The sequence below is a fragment of the Poromitra crassiceps genome (assembly GCF_964638095.1).
Source record: "Poromitra crassiceps genome assembly, chromosome: 14".
Classification (NCBI taxonomy): domain Eukaryota; kingdom Metazoa; phylum Chordata; class Actinopteri; order Beryciformes; family Melamphaidae; genus Poromitra; species Poromitra crassiceps.
The window spans coordinates 29,386,204-29,406,261 of record NC_139633.1 but is presented as its reverse complement, the minus strand read 5'-3'; the positions used below and the strand labels follow the sequence as shown (position 1 = coordinate 29,406,261).

The 20,058-nt window shown below is 43.6% G+C and overlaps 1 protein-coding gene across 2 annotated transcripts in view; it reads right to left on the bottom strand.

Moving 5' to 3' along the window:
• Nucleotides 1-19,755, bottom strand: part of slc22a15 (solute carrier family 22 member 15) — a 31,498-nt gene extending 11,743 nt beyond the window's left edge. For both annotated transcript variants that reach the window (XR_014553336.1, XM_083651082.1), the window contains exons 1-7: nt 19,631-19,755; nt 16,889-17,032; nt 15,309-15,441; nt 13,085-13,249; nt 5,984-6,113; nt 5,276-5,336; nt 3,003-3,169 (exon numbers count right to left, since the gene is read on the bottom strand). Coding sequence is in view for 1 of the 2 variants with exons in the window: in XM_083651082.1 (XP_083507208.1) it covers nt 3,003-3,169; nt 5,276-5,336; nt 5,984-6,113; nt 13,085-13,249; nt 15,309-15,441; nt 16,889-17,032; nt 19,631-19,714 (884 nt within the window). In the remaining variant the exon portion in view is untranslated. The remainder of the gene's footprint in view (nt 1-3,002; nt 3,170-5,275; nt 5,337-5,983; nt 6,114-13,084; nt 13,250-15,308; nt 15,442-16,888; nt 17,033-19,630) is intronic.
• Between the last annotated feature and the right edge of the window lie 303 nt (nt 19,756-20,058).

Here is a 20,058-nt window from a genome sequence, read left to right as displayed (position 1 = left end):
TAAACAGTGTCTGACAGGGGAGAGAGCTGACCACGCCCATTTAGGAGACTGGAAGAGTCTCTCATACTGTTGACGATGCATATAATGAGTGTGGTATTCAGGACATTTGCACGACTTGTGCTGTGTCTTGTGATGCTTTCAGAAAATGGAGGTGGATGGAAAGTTAATACTTTACTAATCATTTTAGCCGTAGAGTTTTTCATAGTAATTTTATAATATAGTCTTATATTCCCAACGGTCTCATCTTTTTTCCTCTCATTATGCTTTTGCATTTCCTGCATTAACATAGTTAGCCGTTTGCTAGCTAGTGTTAGCTAAATTGTTAGCCTCGGTAACTCCCGGTGTGACCACTTGAAAACCAAGCCTGTCGTATACACGACTTCCCAACTCGTCAACACGAGTTCACGACTTCCACTTGAAGGCAACATAAGTATCTTTGGCTGTACTCACCAGACGTACATGAAGGCAACATAAGTATCTTTGGCTGTACTCACCAGACGTACATGAAGGCAACATAAGTATCTTTGGCTGTACTCACCAGACGTACATGAAGGCAACATAAGTATCTTTGGCTGTACTCACCAGACGTACATGAAGGCAACATAAGTATCTTTGGCTGTACTCACCAGACGTACATGAAGGCAACATAAGTATCTTTGGCTGTACTCACCAGACGTACATGAAGGCAACATAAGTATCTTTGGCTGTACTCACCAGACGTACATGAAGGCAACATAAGTATCTTTGGCTGTACTCACCAGACGTACATGAAGGCAACATAAGTATCTTTGGCTGTACTCACCAGACGTACATGAAGGCAACATAAGTATCTTTGGCTGTACTCACCAGACGTACATGAAGGCAACATAAGTATCTTTGGCTGTACTCACCAGACGTACATGAAGGCAACATAAGTATCTTTGGCTGTACTCACCAGACGTACATGAAGGCAACATAAGTATCTTTGGCTGTACTCACCAGACGTACATGAAGGCAACATAAGTATCTTTGGCTGTACTCACCAGACATACATGAAGGCAACATAAGTATCTTTGGCTGTACTCACCAGACATACATGAAGGCAACATAAGTATATTTGGCTGTACTCACCAGACGTACATGAAGGCAACATAAGTATCTTTGGCTGTACTCACCAGACGTACATGAAGGCAACATAAGTATCTTTGGCTGTACTCACCAGACGTACATGAAGGCAACATAAGTATCTTTGGCTGTACTCACCAGACGTACATGAAGGCAACATAAGTATCTTTGGCTGTACTCACCAGACGTACATGAAGGCAACATAAGTATCTTTGGCTGTACTCACCAGACGTACATGAAGGCAACATAAGTATCTTTGGCTGTACTCACCAGACGTACATGAAGGCAACATAAGTATCTTTGGCTGTACTCACCAGACGTACATGAAGGCAACATAAGTATCTTTGGCTGTACTCACCAGGCGTACATGAAGGCAACATAAGTATCTTTGGCTGTACTCACCAGGCGTACATGAAGGCAACATAAGTATCTTTGGCTGTACTCACCAGACGTACATGAAGGCAACATAAGTATCTTTGGCTGTACTCACCAGACGTACATGAAGGCAACATAAGTATCTTTGGCTGTACTCACCAGACGTACATGAAGGCAACATAAGTATCTTTGGCTGTACTCACCAGACGTACATGAAGGCAACATAAGTATCTTTGGCTGTACTCACCAGGCGTACATGAAGGCAACATAAGTATCTTTGGCTGTACTCACCAGACGTACATGAAGGCAACATAAGTATCTTTGGCTGTACTCACCAGACGTACATGAAGGCAACATAAGTATCTTTGGCTGTACTCACCAGGCGTACATGAAGGCAACATAAGTATCTTTGGCTGTACTCACCAGGCGTACATGAAGGCAACATAAGTATCTTTGGCTGTACTCACCAGGCGTACATGAAGGCAACATAAGTATCTTTGGCTGTACTCACCAGACGTACATGAAGGCAACATAAGTATCTTTGGCTGTACTCACCAGACGTACATGAAGGCAACATAAGTATCTTTGGCTGTACTCACCAGACGTACATGAAGGCAACATAAGTATCTTTGGCTGTACTCACCAGGCGTACATGAAGGCAACATAAGTATCTTTGGCTGTACTCACCAGGCGTACATGAAGGCAACATAAGTATCTTTGGCTGTACTCACCAGACGTACATGAAGGCAACATAAGTATCTTTGGCTGTACTCACCAGACGTACATGAAGGCAACATAAGTATCTTTGGCTGTACTCACCAGACGTACATGAAGGCAACATAAGTATCTTTGGCTGTACTCACCAGACGTACATGAAGGCAACATAAGTATCTTTGGCTGTACTCACCAGGCGTACATGAAGGCAACATAAGTATCTTTGGCTGTACTCACCAGACGTACATGAAGGCAACATAAGTATCTTTGGCTGTACTCACCAGACGTACATGAAGGCAACATAAGTATCTTTGGCTGTACTCACCAGACGTACATGAAGGCAACATAAGTATCTTTGGCTGTACTCACCAGACATACATGAAGGCAACATAAGTATCTTTGGCTGTACTCACCAGACATACATGAAGGCAACATAAGTATCTTTGGCTGTACTCACCAGACATACATGAAGGCAACATAAGTATCTTTGGCTGTACTCACCAGACGTACATGAAGGCAACATAAGTATCTTTGGCTGTACTCACCAGACGTACATGAAGGCAACATAAGTACCTTTGGCTGTACTCACCAGACGTACATGAAGGCAACATAAGTATCTTTGGCTGTACTCACCAGACGTACATGAAGGCAACATAAGTATCTTTGGCTGTACTCACCAGACGTACATGAAGGCAACATAAGTATCTTTGGCTGTACTCACCAGACGTACATGAAGGCAACATAAGTATCTTTGGCTGTACTCACCAGACGTACATGAAGGCAACATAAGTATCTTTGGCTGTACTCACCAGACGTACATGAGCACCATGGTCCTCCAGCGCAGCACGGGATGTGTGAACAGCTGCAGGACGCCCGTGCTCCTGTTGTCACGTTGACCGGGCTTACCGGTGGTGACGCGGCGCAGCGTCAGGTTGGTGACGGCTTTCCCGTTCCTCAGAGCAATGTAGCGCAGAACCTCCACACACACACACAACACATACAGGCTTTACTACCAATTGAATGGATGAATGAATGAATGAATGAATATTTTATTTTCGTGTCAGGACAATTGCTTGACCCATCCCACATGGGATTATCAGACACATCAACATTCAATACTTTAACAAAACACACACACACACACACACACACACACACACACACACACACACACACACACACACATATATATATATCATGAAAAAAAGTATAATTAAATAGGGGTGTCACGGTACACAAAAGTCACGGTTGGGTACGTACCTCGGTTTTGGGGTCACGGTTCGGTACGAATACGGTACAACAGGAAAAAAAGCAACAAATCCCAAAATTCTGCTTTTTATGCTAATTTTACCATCAGAAATAGTGTCTAATAAGTGGGAATTAATAAATGTCCACTATTTAATAGGATCTAGGCAATCCACACAAAAAGGTTTTACTCTAGAGCAGCGATTTTCGATTGTTATTAAACAGTCTAAATTTAATATCAATGCATCACATCTTACCTCTAATAGTAAACGAGACCAACGCAGAGTAGTCTCGCTTGAACCCCGAGTGAATCGGCCAGTGTTAGCCTGTCTGTAGCCAGGGCAGATCAGGAAGTGAAATGAAACGGTTTGCAGCAGCCACCATAACCACAAAATAACTTCCAAAAAACCTGTTAGAATATAACGAGAGATGTTCGCGAGAGTATGCATGGCGTTCTCCTTGTTTATGGTATGTTGCTAGGCAGCGCGAACGGGGGAAGGCAGGCAGCTGCGTTTCACTTCCGGGTTTCACTTCCGGGTTTATCCGGTCCGCCGGTAGGCAGAGAGAGAGAGAGAGCCCCCTGGTGACGCGAGTTTAGACAGACACAGACTTAATAATCATCAAGAGAGTAATCTCCGATTCACACGGCTTTGGTTTCAGCTACTATTATAGGTAAGATGTGATGCATCAATATTGTAATTATACTGTTTAATAACAATCGAAAATCTTGCTCGTAGCTGCTTTAAATCTTTATTGTACACAAGTTTGTAAACAGAGTGCACCAACCCCTCCCCCTGTTGTATTTGCTTTATGTAGCATTTGCTATTGATGTTTGATTTAAGCACTAATTTGGAATCCTATCTAAAAGCGGCCACTAGGCGGCAGTATTTCTTTAGTCAACGTCAAAATACCTACATGTTCAGTAGAAGAAGAACAAAACGGCAGAAGAACAACGTTAAGATTGACAGCAAGCCTGTTACTAACTTACTACTACAATGCTGTAATGACTGAGATCATTCAGTAAAGACCAATCATTTGTTTTATACTTGTTTCCGTTTGTTTATTTATGTAGTAAGAAGTTGTAGTTACTGTTGAAAGATATAATACCCCCACTGTCTTTCCCAGTAAGTACGGAAAGAACCCTGTCAGCGCCTTAACGTTATTGGATGCGAGTTTTGTTTACCATAATGATTACGTTCGGTCATCTAATGGATTATTGGAACATGACAAGGAGTCATCCCCTCTTCCTCACCGCATCTTGCTTGTCATCCCACGTGGTGTAAGTTGCTTGTTTACAAGTTAACAGCTTTGTCAGTGTTATGTAACGTTTAGCCACTTCTTCTGTGGCGTTTAATTCAATTCAATGGCGTTCAAACAGCGTTTAGGTGCTTCTGGATTTGACGTATTCGTCGTGTCGTTTCACGTACCGTGATGCCCCTATAATTAAAATGTATCTAATATAGGTCCCCCTTCTCCTCCTATCCCATGGATATGATTTTGGTGGGTATTTGGCATAATGCTGCTGACAGCGGTTGGGTAATAAGAGCATCCCTCGATCTGAACATTCTTCTTCACATCAAAAAACTGCACTCAAAGTTGGTCTACAACAACATAAAAGCTAGAATTATGTGTATCGAACCCTGAACCTGAACATTTTTCTAGACTTTTCCAGACATTTTTCAAATTCACAAACTACTCAAGACCTGGAAATCATCACATTCATTTTTTATACTTTTCCAGACTTGCCAGACCTGTGTAGGAACCCTGGGGACAATAAGAACAAATATTACCTTCAGATATTATACCAGCCCAAAGTAGAATATATTAACATGTTCACCTCCTCAGCGCGCTCCGTCTGACCCTGAGAATACAACCAACGAGGAGATTCTGGAAGAGTCCTAGAGGAGAGGAGAGGAGAGGAGTAATGAATTGAGTACCACAGGGATGACGTATTCCTGCAGGCTTACTCAGAAGTTCCTGTGCTGCTGGTTCCTACGAGGAAAAGGTCATGGAATTTTTGTACGGGGATTTCTGTTAAATGCATGAAATAAAGTCTGTGGTTAACAAACGTTTATGAAACAGAGAAGTTTGTGTTCAGCAAGATCATCTTCACAAACGAGGACCACTTTTAAGTTTTCTGAAAATCGCATTTTACGCTTCAGAAGTCCTAAAACGTGCTACTTCAGGTCTCATTCCTGCGCTACTCTATGGGTTGCTACTCACACACACACAGCAGGAGAAAGAGGATGCTACTCTATGGGTTGCTACTCACACACACAGCAGGAGGAAGAGGGTGCTACTCACACACACACAGCAGGAGGAAGAGGATGCTACTCTATGGGTTGCTACTCACACACACAGCAGGAAGAAGAGGATGCTACTCTATGGGTTGCTACTCACACACACAGCAGGAGGAAGAGGATGCTACTCTATGGGTTGCTACTCACACACACACAGCAGGAGGAAGAGGGTGCTACTCTATGGGTTGCTACTCACACACACACAGCAGCAGGAAGAGGATGCTACTCTATGGGTTGCTACTCACACACACAGCAGGAAGAAGAAGACGCCGGGCGAGTTGGCGGCCGTGGCGAGGTTCCTCCATGGCCGGATGTAGTAACCCAGCGCTGCGAACAGAGCGATGCCCACTGCAAACGTCATGTTGGTCAATGTCCCTGGAAGACGCGTGCGCACACACACGCACGCACGCACGCACGCACGCACACGCACACACACACACACACACACACACACACACACACACGCGATCGTCAACAGAATCAGAATAAAGCTCGCCATGATTTTTCTAAATTTTCAAAGCAATATTTTATTTTCTCTTCTAACATGAATGGTGGCATAATTTCTCTCACCATAGTCTAATTTGTTAATTTTGCTCTCAAAGTGCACCAGAATTGATATATTTAAAAGGTCCTATTCATGCTATTTTTAATGGCATAAAACATGTATAAGGTATGTGATACCATACCTTATAACACTCTCTAACACAGCATGATAGAAAAGCAACATGAACTTTTTGGAGTGGAGCAGAAGTTCATGTTACTTTTTATCATGCCGTGTTAGAGTGTTATAAGGTATGGTATCACAGCCTGGTATAGCTATGCTATCGTCACGCTTCATAGACGTGTAGTACACAGCTATCATGCTTCATAGACGTGTAGTACACAGCTATCATCACGCTTCATAGACGTGTAGTACACAGCTATCATCATGCTTCATAGACGTGTAGTACACAGCTATCATGCTTCATAGACGTGTAGTACACAGCTATCATGCTTCATAGACGTGTAGTACACAGCTATCGTCACGCTTCATAGACGTGTAGTACACAGCTATCGTCATGCTTCATAGACGTGTAGTACACAGCTATCTTCACGCTTCATAGACGTGTAGTACACAGCTATCATCACGCTTCATAGCCGTGTAGTACACAGCTATCGTCATGCTTCATAGACGTGTAGTACACAGCTATCATCATGCTTCATAGCCGTGTAGTACACAGCTATCATCATGCTTCATAGACGTGTAGTACACAGCTATCGTCATGCTTCATAGCCGTGTAGTACACAGCTATCATCACGCTTCATAGACGTGTAGTACACAGCTATCATCATGCTTCATAGCCGTGTACTACACAGATATCATCATGCTTCATAGCGTGTAGTACACAGCTATCATCATGCTTCATAGACGTGTAGTACACAGCTATCGTCATGCTTCATAGCCGTGTAGTACACAGCTATCATCATGCTTCATAGCCGTGTACTACACAGATATCATCATGCTTCATAGCGTGTAGTACACAGCTATCGTCATGCTTCATAGCCGTGTAGTACACAGCTATCATCATGCTTCATAGCCGTGTACTACACAGATATCATCATGCTTCATAGCGTGTAGTACACAGCTATCATCATGCTTCATAGACGTGTAGTACACAGCTATCGTCATGCTTCATAGCCGTGTAGTACACAGCTATCATCATGCTTCATAGCCGTGTACGACACAGATATCATCATGCTTCATAGCGTGTAGTACACAGCTATCGTCATGCTTCATAGACGTGTAGTACACAGCTATCTTCATGCTTCATAGACGTGTAGTACACAGCTATCGTCACGCTTCATAGACGTGTAGTACACAGCTATCATCATGCTTCATAGCCGTGTAGTACACAGCTATCATCATGCTTCATAGCCGTGTAGTACACAGCTATCCTCATGCTTCATAGACGTGTAGTACACAGCTATCGTCACGCTTCATAGCGTGTAGTACACAGCTATCATCACGCTTCATAGCGTGTAGTACACAGCTATCTTCACGCTTCATAGACGTGTAGTACACAGCTATCATCATGCTTCATAGACGTGTAGTACACAGCTATCGTCACGCTTCATAGCCGTGTAGTACACAGCTATCATCATGCTTCATAGCGTGTAGTACACAGCTATCATCATGCTTCATAGACATGTAGTACACAGCTATCATCATGCTTCATAGACGTGTAGTACACAGCTATCGTCACGCTTCATAGACGTGTAGTACACAGCTATCATCATGCTTCATAGCCGTGTAGTACACAGCTATCATCACGCTTCATAGCCGTGTAGTACACAGCTATCATCATGCTTCATAGCGTGTAGTACACAGCTATCATCATGCTTCATAACCGTGTAGTACACAGCTATCATCACGCTTCATAGACGTGTAGTACACAGCTATCATCACGCTTCATAGACGTGTAGTACACAGCTATCTTCACGCTTCATAGACGTGTAGTACACAGCTATCGTCACGCTTCATAGACGTGTAGTACACAGCTATCTTCATGCTTCATAGCCGTGTAGTACACAGCTATCTTCACGCTTCATAGACGTGTAGTACACAGCTATCATCACGCTTCATAGACGTGTAGTACACAGCTATCATCACGCTTCATAGCCGTGTAGTACACAGCTATCATCACGCTTCATAGCCGTGTAGTACACAGCTATCATCACGCTTCATAGCCGTGTAGTACACAGCTATCATCATGCTTCATAGACGTGTAGTACACAGCTATCATCACGCTTCATAGCCGTGTAGTACACAGCTATCATCACGCTTCATAGCCGTGTAGTACACAGCTATCATCACGCTTCATAGACGTGTAGTACACAGCTATCATCACGCTTCATAGCCGTGTAGTACACAGCTATCTTCACGCTTCATAGACGTGTAGTACACAGCTATCATCACGCTTCATAGCCGTGTAGTACACAGCTATCTTCACGCTTCATAGACGTGTAGTACACAGCTATCATCACACTTCATAGCCGTGTAGTACACAGCTATCTTCACGCTTCATAGACGTGTAGTACACAGCTATCATCACGCTTCATAGCCGTGTAGTACACAGCTATCTTCACGCTTCATAGACGTGTAGTACACAGCTATCATCACGCTTCATAGCCGTGTAGTACACAGCTATCATCACGCTTCATAGCCGTGTAGTACACAGCTATCATCACGCTTCATAGACGTGTAGTACACAGCTATCGTCACGCTTCATAGACGTGTAGTACACAGCTATCATCATGCTTCATAGACGTGTAGTACACAGCTATCATCACGCTTCATAGCCGTGTAGTACACAGCTATCATCATGCTTCATAGACGTGTAGTACACAGCTATCGTCACGCTTCATAGACGTGTAGTACACAGCTATCGTCACGCTTCATAGACGTGTAGTACACAGCTATCGTCATGCTTCATAGACGTGTAGTACACAGCTATCATCATGCTTCATAGACGTGTAGTACACAGCTATCATCATGCTTCATAGACGTGTAGTACACAGCTATCGTCATGCTTCATAGACGTGTAGTACACAGCTATCGTCATGCTTCATAGACGTGTAGTACACAGCTATCATCATGCTTCATAGACGTGTAGTACACAGCTATCATCATGCTTCATAGACGTGTAGTACACAGCTATCGTCATGCTTCATAGACGTGTAGTACACAGCTATCATCATGCTTCATAGACGTGTAGTACACAGCTATCATCATGCTTCATAGACGTGTAGTACACAGCTATCATCACGCTTCATAGCCGTGTAGTACACAGCTATCGTCACGCTTCATAGCCGTGTAGTACACAGCTATCGTCACGCTTCATAGACGTGTAGTACACAGCTATCGTCACGCTTCATAGACGTGTAGTACACAGCTATCGTCACGCTTCATAGACGTGTAGTACACAGCTATCATCATGCTTCATAGACGTGTAGTACACAGCTATCATCACGCTTCATAGACGTGTAGTACACAGCTATCATCACGCTTCATAGACGTGTAGTACACAGCTATCATGCTTCATAGACGTGTAGTACACAGCTATCATCACGCTTCATAGACGTGTAGTACACAGCTATCATCATGCTTCATAGACGTGTAGTACACAGCTATCTTCATGCTTCATAGACGTGTAGTACACAGCTATCGTCACGCTTCATAGACGTGTAGTACACAGCTATCGTCACGCTTCATAGCCGTGTAGTACACAGCTATCGTCACGCTTCATAGACGTGTAGTACACAGCTATCATCATGCTTCATAGCCGTGTAGTACACAGCTATCCTCATGCTTCATAGACGTGTAGTACACAGCTATCATCACGCTTCATAGCCCTGTAGTACACAGCTATCTTCATGCTTCATAGACGTGTAGTACACAGCTATCATCACGCTTCATAGCGTGTAGTACACAGCTATCATCATGCTTCATAGACGTGTAGTACACAGCTATCATCATGCTTCATAGACGTGTAGTACACAGCTATCTTCATGCTTCATAGACGTGTAGTACACAGCTATCGTCACGCTTCATAGACGTGTAGTACACAGCTATCATCACGCTTCATAGCGTGTAGTACACAGCTATCATCACGCTTCATAGACGTGTAGTACACAGCTATCATCACGCTTCATAGCGTGTAGTACACAGCTATCATCATGCTTCATAGCGTGTAGTACACAGCTATCGTCATGCTTCATAGACGTGTAGTACACAGCTATCATCACGCTTCATAGACGTGTAGTACACAGCTATCATCACGCTTCATAGACGTGTAGTACACAGCTATCGTCATGCTTCATAGCGTGTAGTACACAGCTATCGTCATGCTTCATAGACGTGTAGTACACAGCTATCATCACGCTTCATAGACGTGTAGTACACAGCTATCATCATGCTTCATAGCCGTGTAGTACACAGCTATCATCATGCTTCATAGACGTGTAGTACACAGCTATCGTCATGCTTCATAGACGTGTAGTACACAGCTATCGTCATGCTTCATAGACGTGTAGTACACAGCTATCATCATGCTTCATAGCAGTGTACTACACAGCTATCGTCATGCTTCATAGACGTGTAGTACACAGCTATCGCCACGCTTCCGTGACGTGCTGCGATGGAGACGTTTGTGGTGTGTCCCAGGCGTAAGTGGGCAACTTAAATGAGTGTCACTTTGTGATGTCACAAAATCACGGAAGTCAAAACGGCTCGTTTGAAGGCATTTTTCCTCGTTACATTGCTGATGTGGTTTCATCTGGGTGTTGAGATTTCCATGACGTTTATAGCTCGCCCAAGTCCTTCATTATCAAAAAAGCAAGGACATCTTCTTTTACACAAAGAGGGACCTTTAACTTTGACATGTACAACATTTTCTTCTGGCGGACTTCAGTACAGGGTCCGGGGTGGTCCACCCACCAGTCTCACTAAATCCTATGGGAAACACTAAACAGTCTTGGAAAATGTATTTCTTCTAGGAGTGCGAACCACTTTCTCTTCCGAAGACATCTGATTGGTTCTTACACACTAAACAAAGTGAAGGTGTCAGCTTCGCGTGATTTCTAACCCCACATAGGATAAGCAATAACCACGCCCTGTGGCGCCGGGATTGGCCAGGAGCAACACTGGAGGGCACGCAGCCCAGCGATTTCATGAACCAACTGAATAGAGAGCCGCAGGGATGACGTATTTTTGTAGGCTGAATGCGGAAGTCCCGAACTTCCTGGTTCAACACTGTTTCTGTCTATGGGATTTTTGAATGGGTTTTTGGCGTGATGCTTCAAATAAGGTATCTGGGCAACGCAAGTTTAATCAAACGCGAACCAAGGTTCAGCGGGATAATCTTCACACATGAGGACCACTTTCATGAGTTTTGAAGCGTAAATGCGAGCCCTAGAGGTAAAATGCTCCAGCTAAGCTAATCCAGAACTACACACTGTCGCATAGGCTCCACGTCACGTCAGCACTCAACCTGGACTGTTGTTGATGTGTGCACTGATTACCCCGGGATGAACGGGCTGAACCAGGTGAGGGAAAGAGAATTTCCGTGTTCGCCCTTTGAAGTGGTGACGTTATTGACGTATATATCCCCATCGACTCAAAAGTGTAGTCTCATTTAGCCGTTTGCTAGCTAGCCGTCCTTTTAACGGCAAGTAAAAGCTTCAAAACTCGTAAAAGTGGTCCTCGTGTGTGAAGATGATGTTACTAAACACTGGTTCGCGTTTGATTAAGCCAGCGTTGCCCAGAGAGATTATTAGAAGCATCGCGCCAAAAACCCATTCAAAACTCCCATAGGCGAAAACTGTGTTGAACCAGGGCTGTTAGCATCGATGATTTCCGGACTCGTTACTGCGGCTCTCTATAGCTCTTGAGAACGGACAACGATTTCGAGAGCGGACATAGAGAGCGGACATTGAAATTAATTATGGTCACCTACCTTCCTTAGCATAATAATAATAATAAGTATAATAATTGTACAATGTACACAATCTACAAAAACATGCAATAATATAAACGGTGTTGTGTTCACGTTCATAGCTCATATAATATAATGTATCATATCGTTAATTTCAAGCTCAATTCTTACCCAGAGAAAAGGTACAGCACTGAAAATGTAACAAGCAATAGTTTTTTAAACATCTTTATTTTAAAAGATGAAAAACCCCAGGTGCTTTAGTCCCAAGCTTCAATGCTCCTGGCCAATCCCAGCGCCACAGGGCGTGGTTATTGCTTATCCTATGTGGGGTTAGAAATCACACGTCAGCTTCATGTTCATCAAAGTTGTCCTGGTGCCTGTGATATAATGTAGTAACGTACAAGTGCCACAAGATGGCAGTAGCTACATTTGAAGTACCAGGCTGTGTCAGGTGACTGGATTTTCCACATCATCCATGCCACAACACAGTAACAAGGCGGAAGTCTCTGGAACCTTCCATGCCATCGGCAATTACCATACTCCGCCTTTTTCACAGCAGCCATTTTGTGTCTAAAAGGCAGGAAATAACACAGGTGCAAGCAAAACATTCATGAGGGCCCCAGCACTGGAACGCATAAATGGATTGGAAGTTGGAAACAGTCATTCGTGTTCATGCTCGCACCTGTGTTACTTCCTGACTTCCTGCTGAAGTCCACGGTTATCCATGTTATTTCCATGATATTCTAATTTTTTGGAAAGGATCTGTAGTTCAAAATTGTGAACTATGAACATGAATAAGTTCATTTGGATAGGTCTCATCCCCACCACCAGGGGGCGACACTCCCTCCCTCCCTGAGGCGGTGTGTGTCATACCGGTCATGGCCCAGTAGGACTTGCCCACGTACTCCTGAGTGAGGACGAAGCAGACCAGACCCATGCCTCCGTTCATCATCCCCACCAGCAGCCGAGACACGGCGAACACCTCGTAACTGGGAGCAAAGGCTGTGACATAACCAAACAACACCTCGAAAAACAGAGCTGAGAGAGAGAGAGGAAGGGGGAGAGAGAGAGAGAGAGGAAGGGGGAGAGAAAGGGAGGAAGGGGGAGAGATTGAGAGGAAGGGGGAGAGAGAGAGGTGGAGAGAGAGAGGGGGGGGCAAGAGAGAGAGAAAGAGAAAGAGAAGGGGGAGAGAGGGGGGGGAGAGAGAGAGAGTGTTAAGCAGTGGTTCCCAACCTTTTTTGTCTTATGTACCTCTTGAGCTGTTTTGTCATGCCAATAGACCCTTTTCACGGGGGCCATTTTGTGTCGAAAAGGCAGAATAAACACAGGTGCAAGCAAAACACTAATGAGGGTTTCCACATTCCAATCATGGAAGTTTGAAACCCTCATTAGTGTTTTGCTTGCACCTGTGTTTTCCCTGCCTTTTTCGACACAAAATGTCCCCTGTGAGAAGGGTCTACTACAGTGGTTCTCAACTGGTGTAGCCTCAGGACCCACTATTTTCCTTGTCATGAAGTCGCGACCCAAATTTCTGATTTTTTTTTAAACCACTCAAATTTATTGCACAAAAAATAGCGCATTAATTTAATACACAATGCCTTCATGCACTGTTATAAACCTCAAATGAACAAAAAAGTGCAACAGAAGTGCAACTAGGGCTAAAAACCAATTGAAATAAGGCAGACTTGAATTACAGGCAAGTCAAACTGGTCATGCTCAGAAAGTCTTATTTGAACTGTATGAAATATGAAATAAAAGGCAGACTTATCTTGAATTACATGCCTATATGTTTTTAAACAAGTTAATAATAATAATAATAATAAAACAAGTTAACCTGGTCATGCTAATCCAGTTTCAATAGTCTGAATTTAACTAATATGAAATAAAAAGGCAGACTTTTCTTGAATCACAGGCAGGCTATATGCTTTTTAGTTAAACTGGTCATAACTTTTAATTAAACTGGGGCCATGCTAATCCAGTTTCAATCATCTGAATTGAACTAAAATTAAATATGAAATGAAAAGGCAGACTTCGCTTGAATTACAGGCAGAGCATATGCTTCAGCTTGTTAAACAAGTAAAACTGGTCAGGCTAATCCAGTTTCAATAATCTGAATTTAACTCAAATGAAATATGAAAAAAAAAAAAAAAAAAAAAAAAAAAAATGGGCCAATGTCCACGACCCAATAAAAACGGCCCCGCGACCCACCAGTTGAGAAACGCTGGTCTACTATATAGTGAACCCCCCCCCCCCACTCGTGCACGTTCTTTGCACCACAAAGACAACATTGTGGCTAAGGTGGATCTGCGGACATACAAGTAAATCCATACAAACAGCCGGTGTTTGGGCTGGGCCTCTTTCTGCCTTTGGTCACAACCAGGCTCCCCTAAACCTGAATGTGGATTCTGGAACGACAGAAACTGGACGTTTTTGAGCCATTCATGGCGTTTGCTAGCTAGTTGCTTTATGGCATGTTTGCTAGCTAGCTGCTTTGCGCACAAGTTTGGACATGCATGGAGGATGATCTCTTCACAGAGTAGTGTAACAACAGGGAAATAGTTGGGGCGCACACATACCATTTTAGCAATGGGCTGTGAATATTGTCGGAGGAAGCATGGTGCTAGTCTACGGCTCTCCCTAGGTGGAGCAGCCACCAGGGGTCTGTGCTGAAATGTTGCCATTTCCTCTTCTGATGAAGCCACTTTGCCCTCAGCACGAGCCCCCACATGTCATTTCCTACATGTTACGTTACTCATTTCCAGTCACTATCCTCTCCTTCATTCGCCGTCAGCGGTTCTCTAGCCCCGCCCACACAGGTCATCGTGAAGCGTTCCGTTTCACACACATTTTCATGAATAAAATTTCAAAACTTTTCAACGACCCATCATATAATTTCCATGTAATGTGATGCGGTGACTCTGAATCTATACCAGAAATGATTTACTACACTGAACAAATAGGAGACACACACGTCTTTGTATTGGATTTCAGTGCTAGAGTGACTGCATCACATTACATGGAAGCTATTGAAAAGAAAACGTGAATTTTCCATAATAAAAATAAGAAAATAAACCACAACAACCAGCACCCTCCTCACCTGTCAGGAAGACGGGTCTCCTGCCGATCTTGTCGGACAGCGGGCCGAACACCACGTTGCCCACCAGAACCCCCACGAAGAACAGAGAGCCCGCCAGGTGCACCTTATAGGCCTGCTGTTTGATGAGGAACCACTGAGGAACACACACGCACACACACACATACACACACCTGTGTCAATTTTGACCTGTGAGGACCTGTCAGAATTTTGCAACGAACGAGTTCTCGATGCCCGACCCTAGTGTTCAATGTCATCACGTCAAGTCTGCGAGGTCAAGAGACTGCTAGGCTGATAGACAGACCTCAAGTCTGTTTCACTCGTTGCTGTGGCAACGCGACAACTACAACCATGCACACTTTCTTTTTGTTTGTTTTTCTGCCATTTTTCATAGCCTAGCTATTTGGCATTACACTACACAGCTTTTATAGGCTATCATCACTTAAAGATTACGATACTAAAATGCACTTTGCTTACTGTGTCATGATGTGGTTGGATGCTGGCCTACATAAGTCAAGTCATGTTTTAATAAAGTCATTGCTTTACACATTCATAATAAGTTAGCATCGCCTGGTTCCCTCGCCTGGAAGTCAATGGGGTTTTTGTATGGGGGTTTTGGTTAGATGGATTTTTGTATGGGGGTTTTGGTTAGATGGATTTTTGTATGGGGGTTTTGGTTAGATGAATTTTTGTATGGGGATTTAGGCGAGATGCCTGAAATGAGATCTGTGGTTAAATGTATGAAATCTATGAGACCTTTGTGTTCAGCAAGATAATCTTCACAAATAAACACCACATTTATGATGTTTGAAGCATAAATGCAATTTACAAAAATCTGAAAAGTGGTGTTCATTTGTGAAGATGATCTTGCTGAACACAAAGATTGCAGTTTCATAAACGTTTGTTAACCACAGACCTTATTTCAGGCATCTAACCAAAAACCCCATACAAAAATCCATCTAACCAAAAACCCCATACAAAAATCCATCTAACCAAAAACCCCATACAAAAATCCATCTAACCAAAAACCCCATACAAAAATCCATCTAACCAAAAACCCCATACAAAAATCCATCTAACCAAAATCCCCAAACAAAAATTCAGCTAACCAAAATCCCCATACAAAAATCCATGTAACCAAAATCCCCATACAAAAATCCATCTAACCGAAATCCCCATACAACAATTCAGCTAACCAAAATCCCCATACAAAATCCATGTAACAAAATCCCCATACAAAAATCCATGTAACCAAAATCCCCATACAAAAATTAACTTCCAAACGAGGGAACCAGGCGATGCTAACTTCTGGGTTGGCCTACAAAAAGATGTCATCCCTGCGGTACTCTATTAGAAAAACAACAATGTCACGTCCATCTTGCAATGAATGAATTGTGGGTAATTAAATCAGTGACGCGTGGTGACGTCTGCACCCGAAGCCGACTCTCTGGAAGTCTGCAGAAAGTCTGCCTGGGGCCCCGTGTGGACTGGATGAAGAGTGGATTTGGAGCCTTCCCAGGAATGCTCCCGCAAAGTCTGCTAAGAGTCTGCAGGTGCTGGGAAGTCCAGGTGCTGGGTCTCACCTCCGTGACGATGGAGTCCTGGTCGTGGGTGAAGCTGGTGCTCTGCAGCACCTCCTGCTGGCTGGACAACCCTCCGTCCTGCTCCTGGTACTGAGGCACTGCTCCAACTAGCACGATCAGCATGGACTGACAGGCCATGTACACCTGTAACGCACACACACACACAGACACACATTAATACACATGAGAAACACACACACACACACACACTGTAGTGGGTGGAATTAACCACAGTTCTCTTGTTAGGGGACTCGGTCACTCGGCATCGTTATTTGGTGCCCCCAGAGTTCAAAGGTCATCGTTCTCATCTGGACAAACCAAGCAGCAACCAGGGATTCCGTTAGCCGGTAATTGCCGGCTATTAGCCGGTATTTTAAAATTAAAGGGTTGTTGGCTCAATTGGCCGGTTGGACTTGGAAATATGCCAAATAAATAAATTCCAGGGTTTCCTCTATGTATATTTTGAAATTTGCCCGCCGCTCCTTCAAAAATAAGAGTTATGTCGTGAAAAATGTCATTAAGTTACTGTACAATAACACGACTCACTCTGCATATAAGCTTTTACTTTGAAAATCTACTCTGGACACCCCACGGCTCTGCACACCGGTCGTCCGAAGCCAACGCCCCACAACTATGCCCCACTCTGTCACTGATTGGCTTAGCCTAATCATCTTATCCAGTCAGAACCCGCCTTGCTACAAAGGATATGTGTACTGTCCAATCAGAGGCAGTGCAGGAGAAAGGCAATGCCTAGCTGGGAAAAAAACAAAACATTCGCGTATTTGCGAGCGGGTCGAGATCATGGATGTATGTAAAGCTCCCCACTGTCAGGTGAAAAGAAGCGGCTGCAACTGCACATGTGTCAGAGGAAGCATGGTGCTAGTCTACGGCTCTCCCCAGATCGGCAGAGTGTAGAGCAGCGACCGGGGCAGCAGGGGGGAAATTGGCCAAGTACAAATGGGGAGAAAATGGGGGGAATCAGAAAAAATAATAATGAAAAAACACATTTTATTCAACAAAAACACAAAAGACACCTACATGTCGTGTTTTCACAGCAATATATTTCTTGTTTTGTAAGAGACAGTCTTCAGGAAACTGTTGTACAACATGCAGCTGGTGTTGTGCCAAAAAGTGACTTTTTTTTACGTGTACGGCTGGCTGTGCAACTAATTGCCCCTCGGGGATAATAAAGTTTACTCAACTCAACTCCCTGCCAAAACGTGATATCCTTGTTTAGGCCTATTTGGAAACTAGACTATAATAAACGTGGTTTATGGATGGGCTATTTGACAGTAATCACTTTTTGGCAGGCAATCAGTTTTTGGCACAACACCGGCCACCTCCTACCTTTCTGGGTCTGCGACCAACTGAAATTTAAATTATACAGTTCGGTGACATTGCGGTCTTGACTATGTTTGCTGGGTTGTGTCTTGTATTGTATCTTGATTGTTAGTACGAATACTTAATACCCATTTAATAGTCTGGACCACATGGTGACACTAAACAGAGTCCCTGACCATTGTCAATCCATGGTATACAGATTAAAATCAAATATAGACACAATAAATCAAACCCAATGAATGTGTTTTTACTATGTTGACTAGTTAAAGCTGCTGCTGTGTTTACATTGTGTTAGTGCAGCTTATGGTAAGTAGCCTAATGGTAGGCTATTGCATGCAGTCACCATACCAATAAGAGATGTCAGAAAGTCCAGGCAATCAGCGTCATAATGTGCAAATATGACTTCCGGACGCTGTTTAAAAACTCGCAGGATGCCATCTTAGCCTTAGATCGTGCAGCGCAGTATGCCAAACTCCATTCAAAAATCTGGACGTTTAAGACATAGCTTTATTATCACTGACTAAACGTGCAAACATACCGTTTTTATTTGCGACTGGTACAGGGTGTTGTGCTATATTCGGCATATTTATGGAGGTCCAAGAGGCAGCTCTTTACTTTCAATAAACCTCAACTTTTAGAAGTGGTTGATAGTGTTCGTCCCTGTCTGTGTATTTTGCTGGACGTCAGAAGAGAACCATTCATAAAGTTACAATGCAACGTTATTGAAGTCAGTGTTGTTTGGTACACCAGCTGCACGCCCAAGTGAAGAGTAGTTATTGCGGGCCTGTCTCCATGGCCGACTGGTTAGCATGTTCAACTTATGATCAAGTGAGACAGAAAACAATACCCGGGTTCGATTCCCTCCTACAGCCATGTCCAAGACTGCGGGGGAGGTAGTGTGACTTGACTACTAACTAACGCTACTACTACTTCAACCCGGGTATATGAGAGCACGCTGGCCCTTGGCCATTGGGGATGATAATAATATCATCATCATCATCATCATCACCACCAATAAATAAAAGAAGGGTAGTTATTGCCGGTTCCTAAAATATCTTCAGCTGTGTTCTATCATGTCATGTGTGTACATTTGAGATAAACAAAACGTTGTTGTTTTTACGGAGCTTGAAGTGCGGGTCCCCAAGAGTCTAGAGAAGACTAGTTAAAATGTCAGTGCTGCTCAGCGTTAAGCCACACTGTGAGCTGTGGTTGGGTGAAAAGAGACTGCTGCTTGGGTCTAAAGTCCAAACAAGCTAAGCTAAGCTAACCCAACCCCCTGCAGAGGTTTACAGCCACGTATTGCTGCTGGTATTAACGATCTGTTTGTCGTCATGTCACTGGAACTCAGACAGATCTAGCTCCTTGCTGCTCCCGAATAAAACCTGTTTGAATGTGTCTGACCTGTAGCAACACGAGTCCAGCTACTGCCCGCTTCTGATACGCTCCAAACTCGCCAACAACTTGATAAGCCTCCTCTATATCCATTCCAGGTAAAGACAGACAGACGACGAGTCTCTCTGCTTTAGCATCACCAGAGACCTAAACACACGAAAGGGAGAGAGATTTGAGGCGTCGCTTACTTCCGCGTTTGTTTAAGCTGCCTTCAAATGCCGTCGGAAATATTGGAAACCAGTTCAAATTTCTGCCTCACGGCGAACTAAATTAGTTCAAAGAGAAAAGCAAATGGCACACATGAAATATTGATGTCAATGGCTGTTTGTATCAGATAAAAACTACTATTCAATTGATTTTCCAGTTGTATCTCATACATTGACAAACAAAGATACAAGCCATCATTTTTGCCAGTGGCAGTTACGCTCGGAGACAGT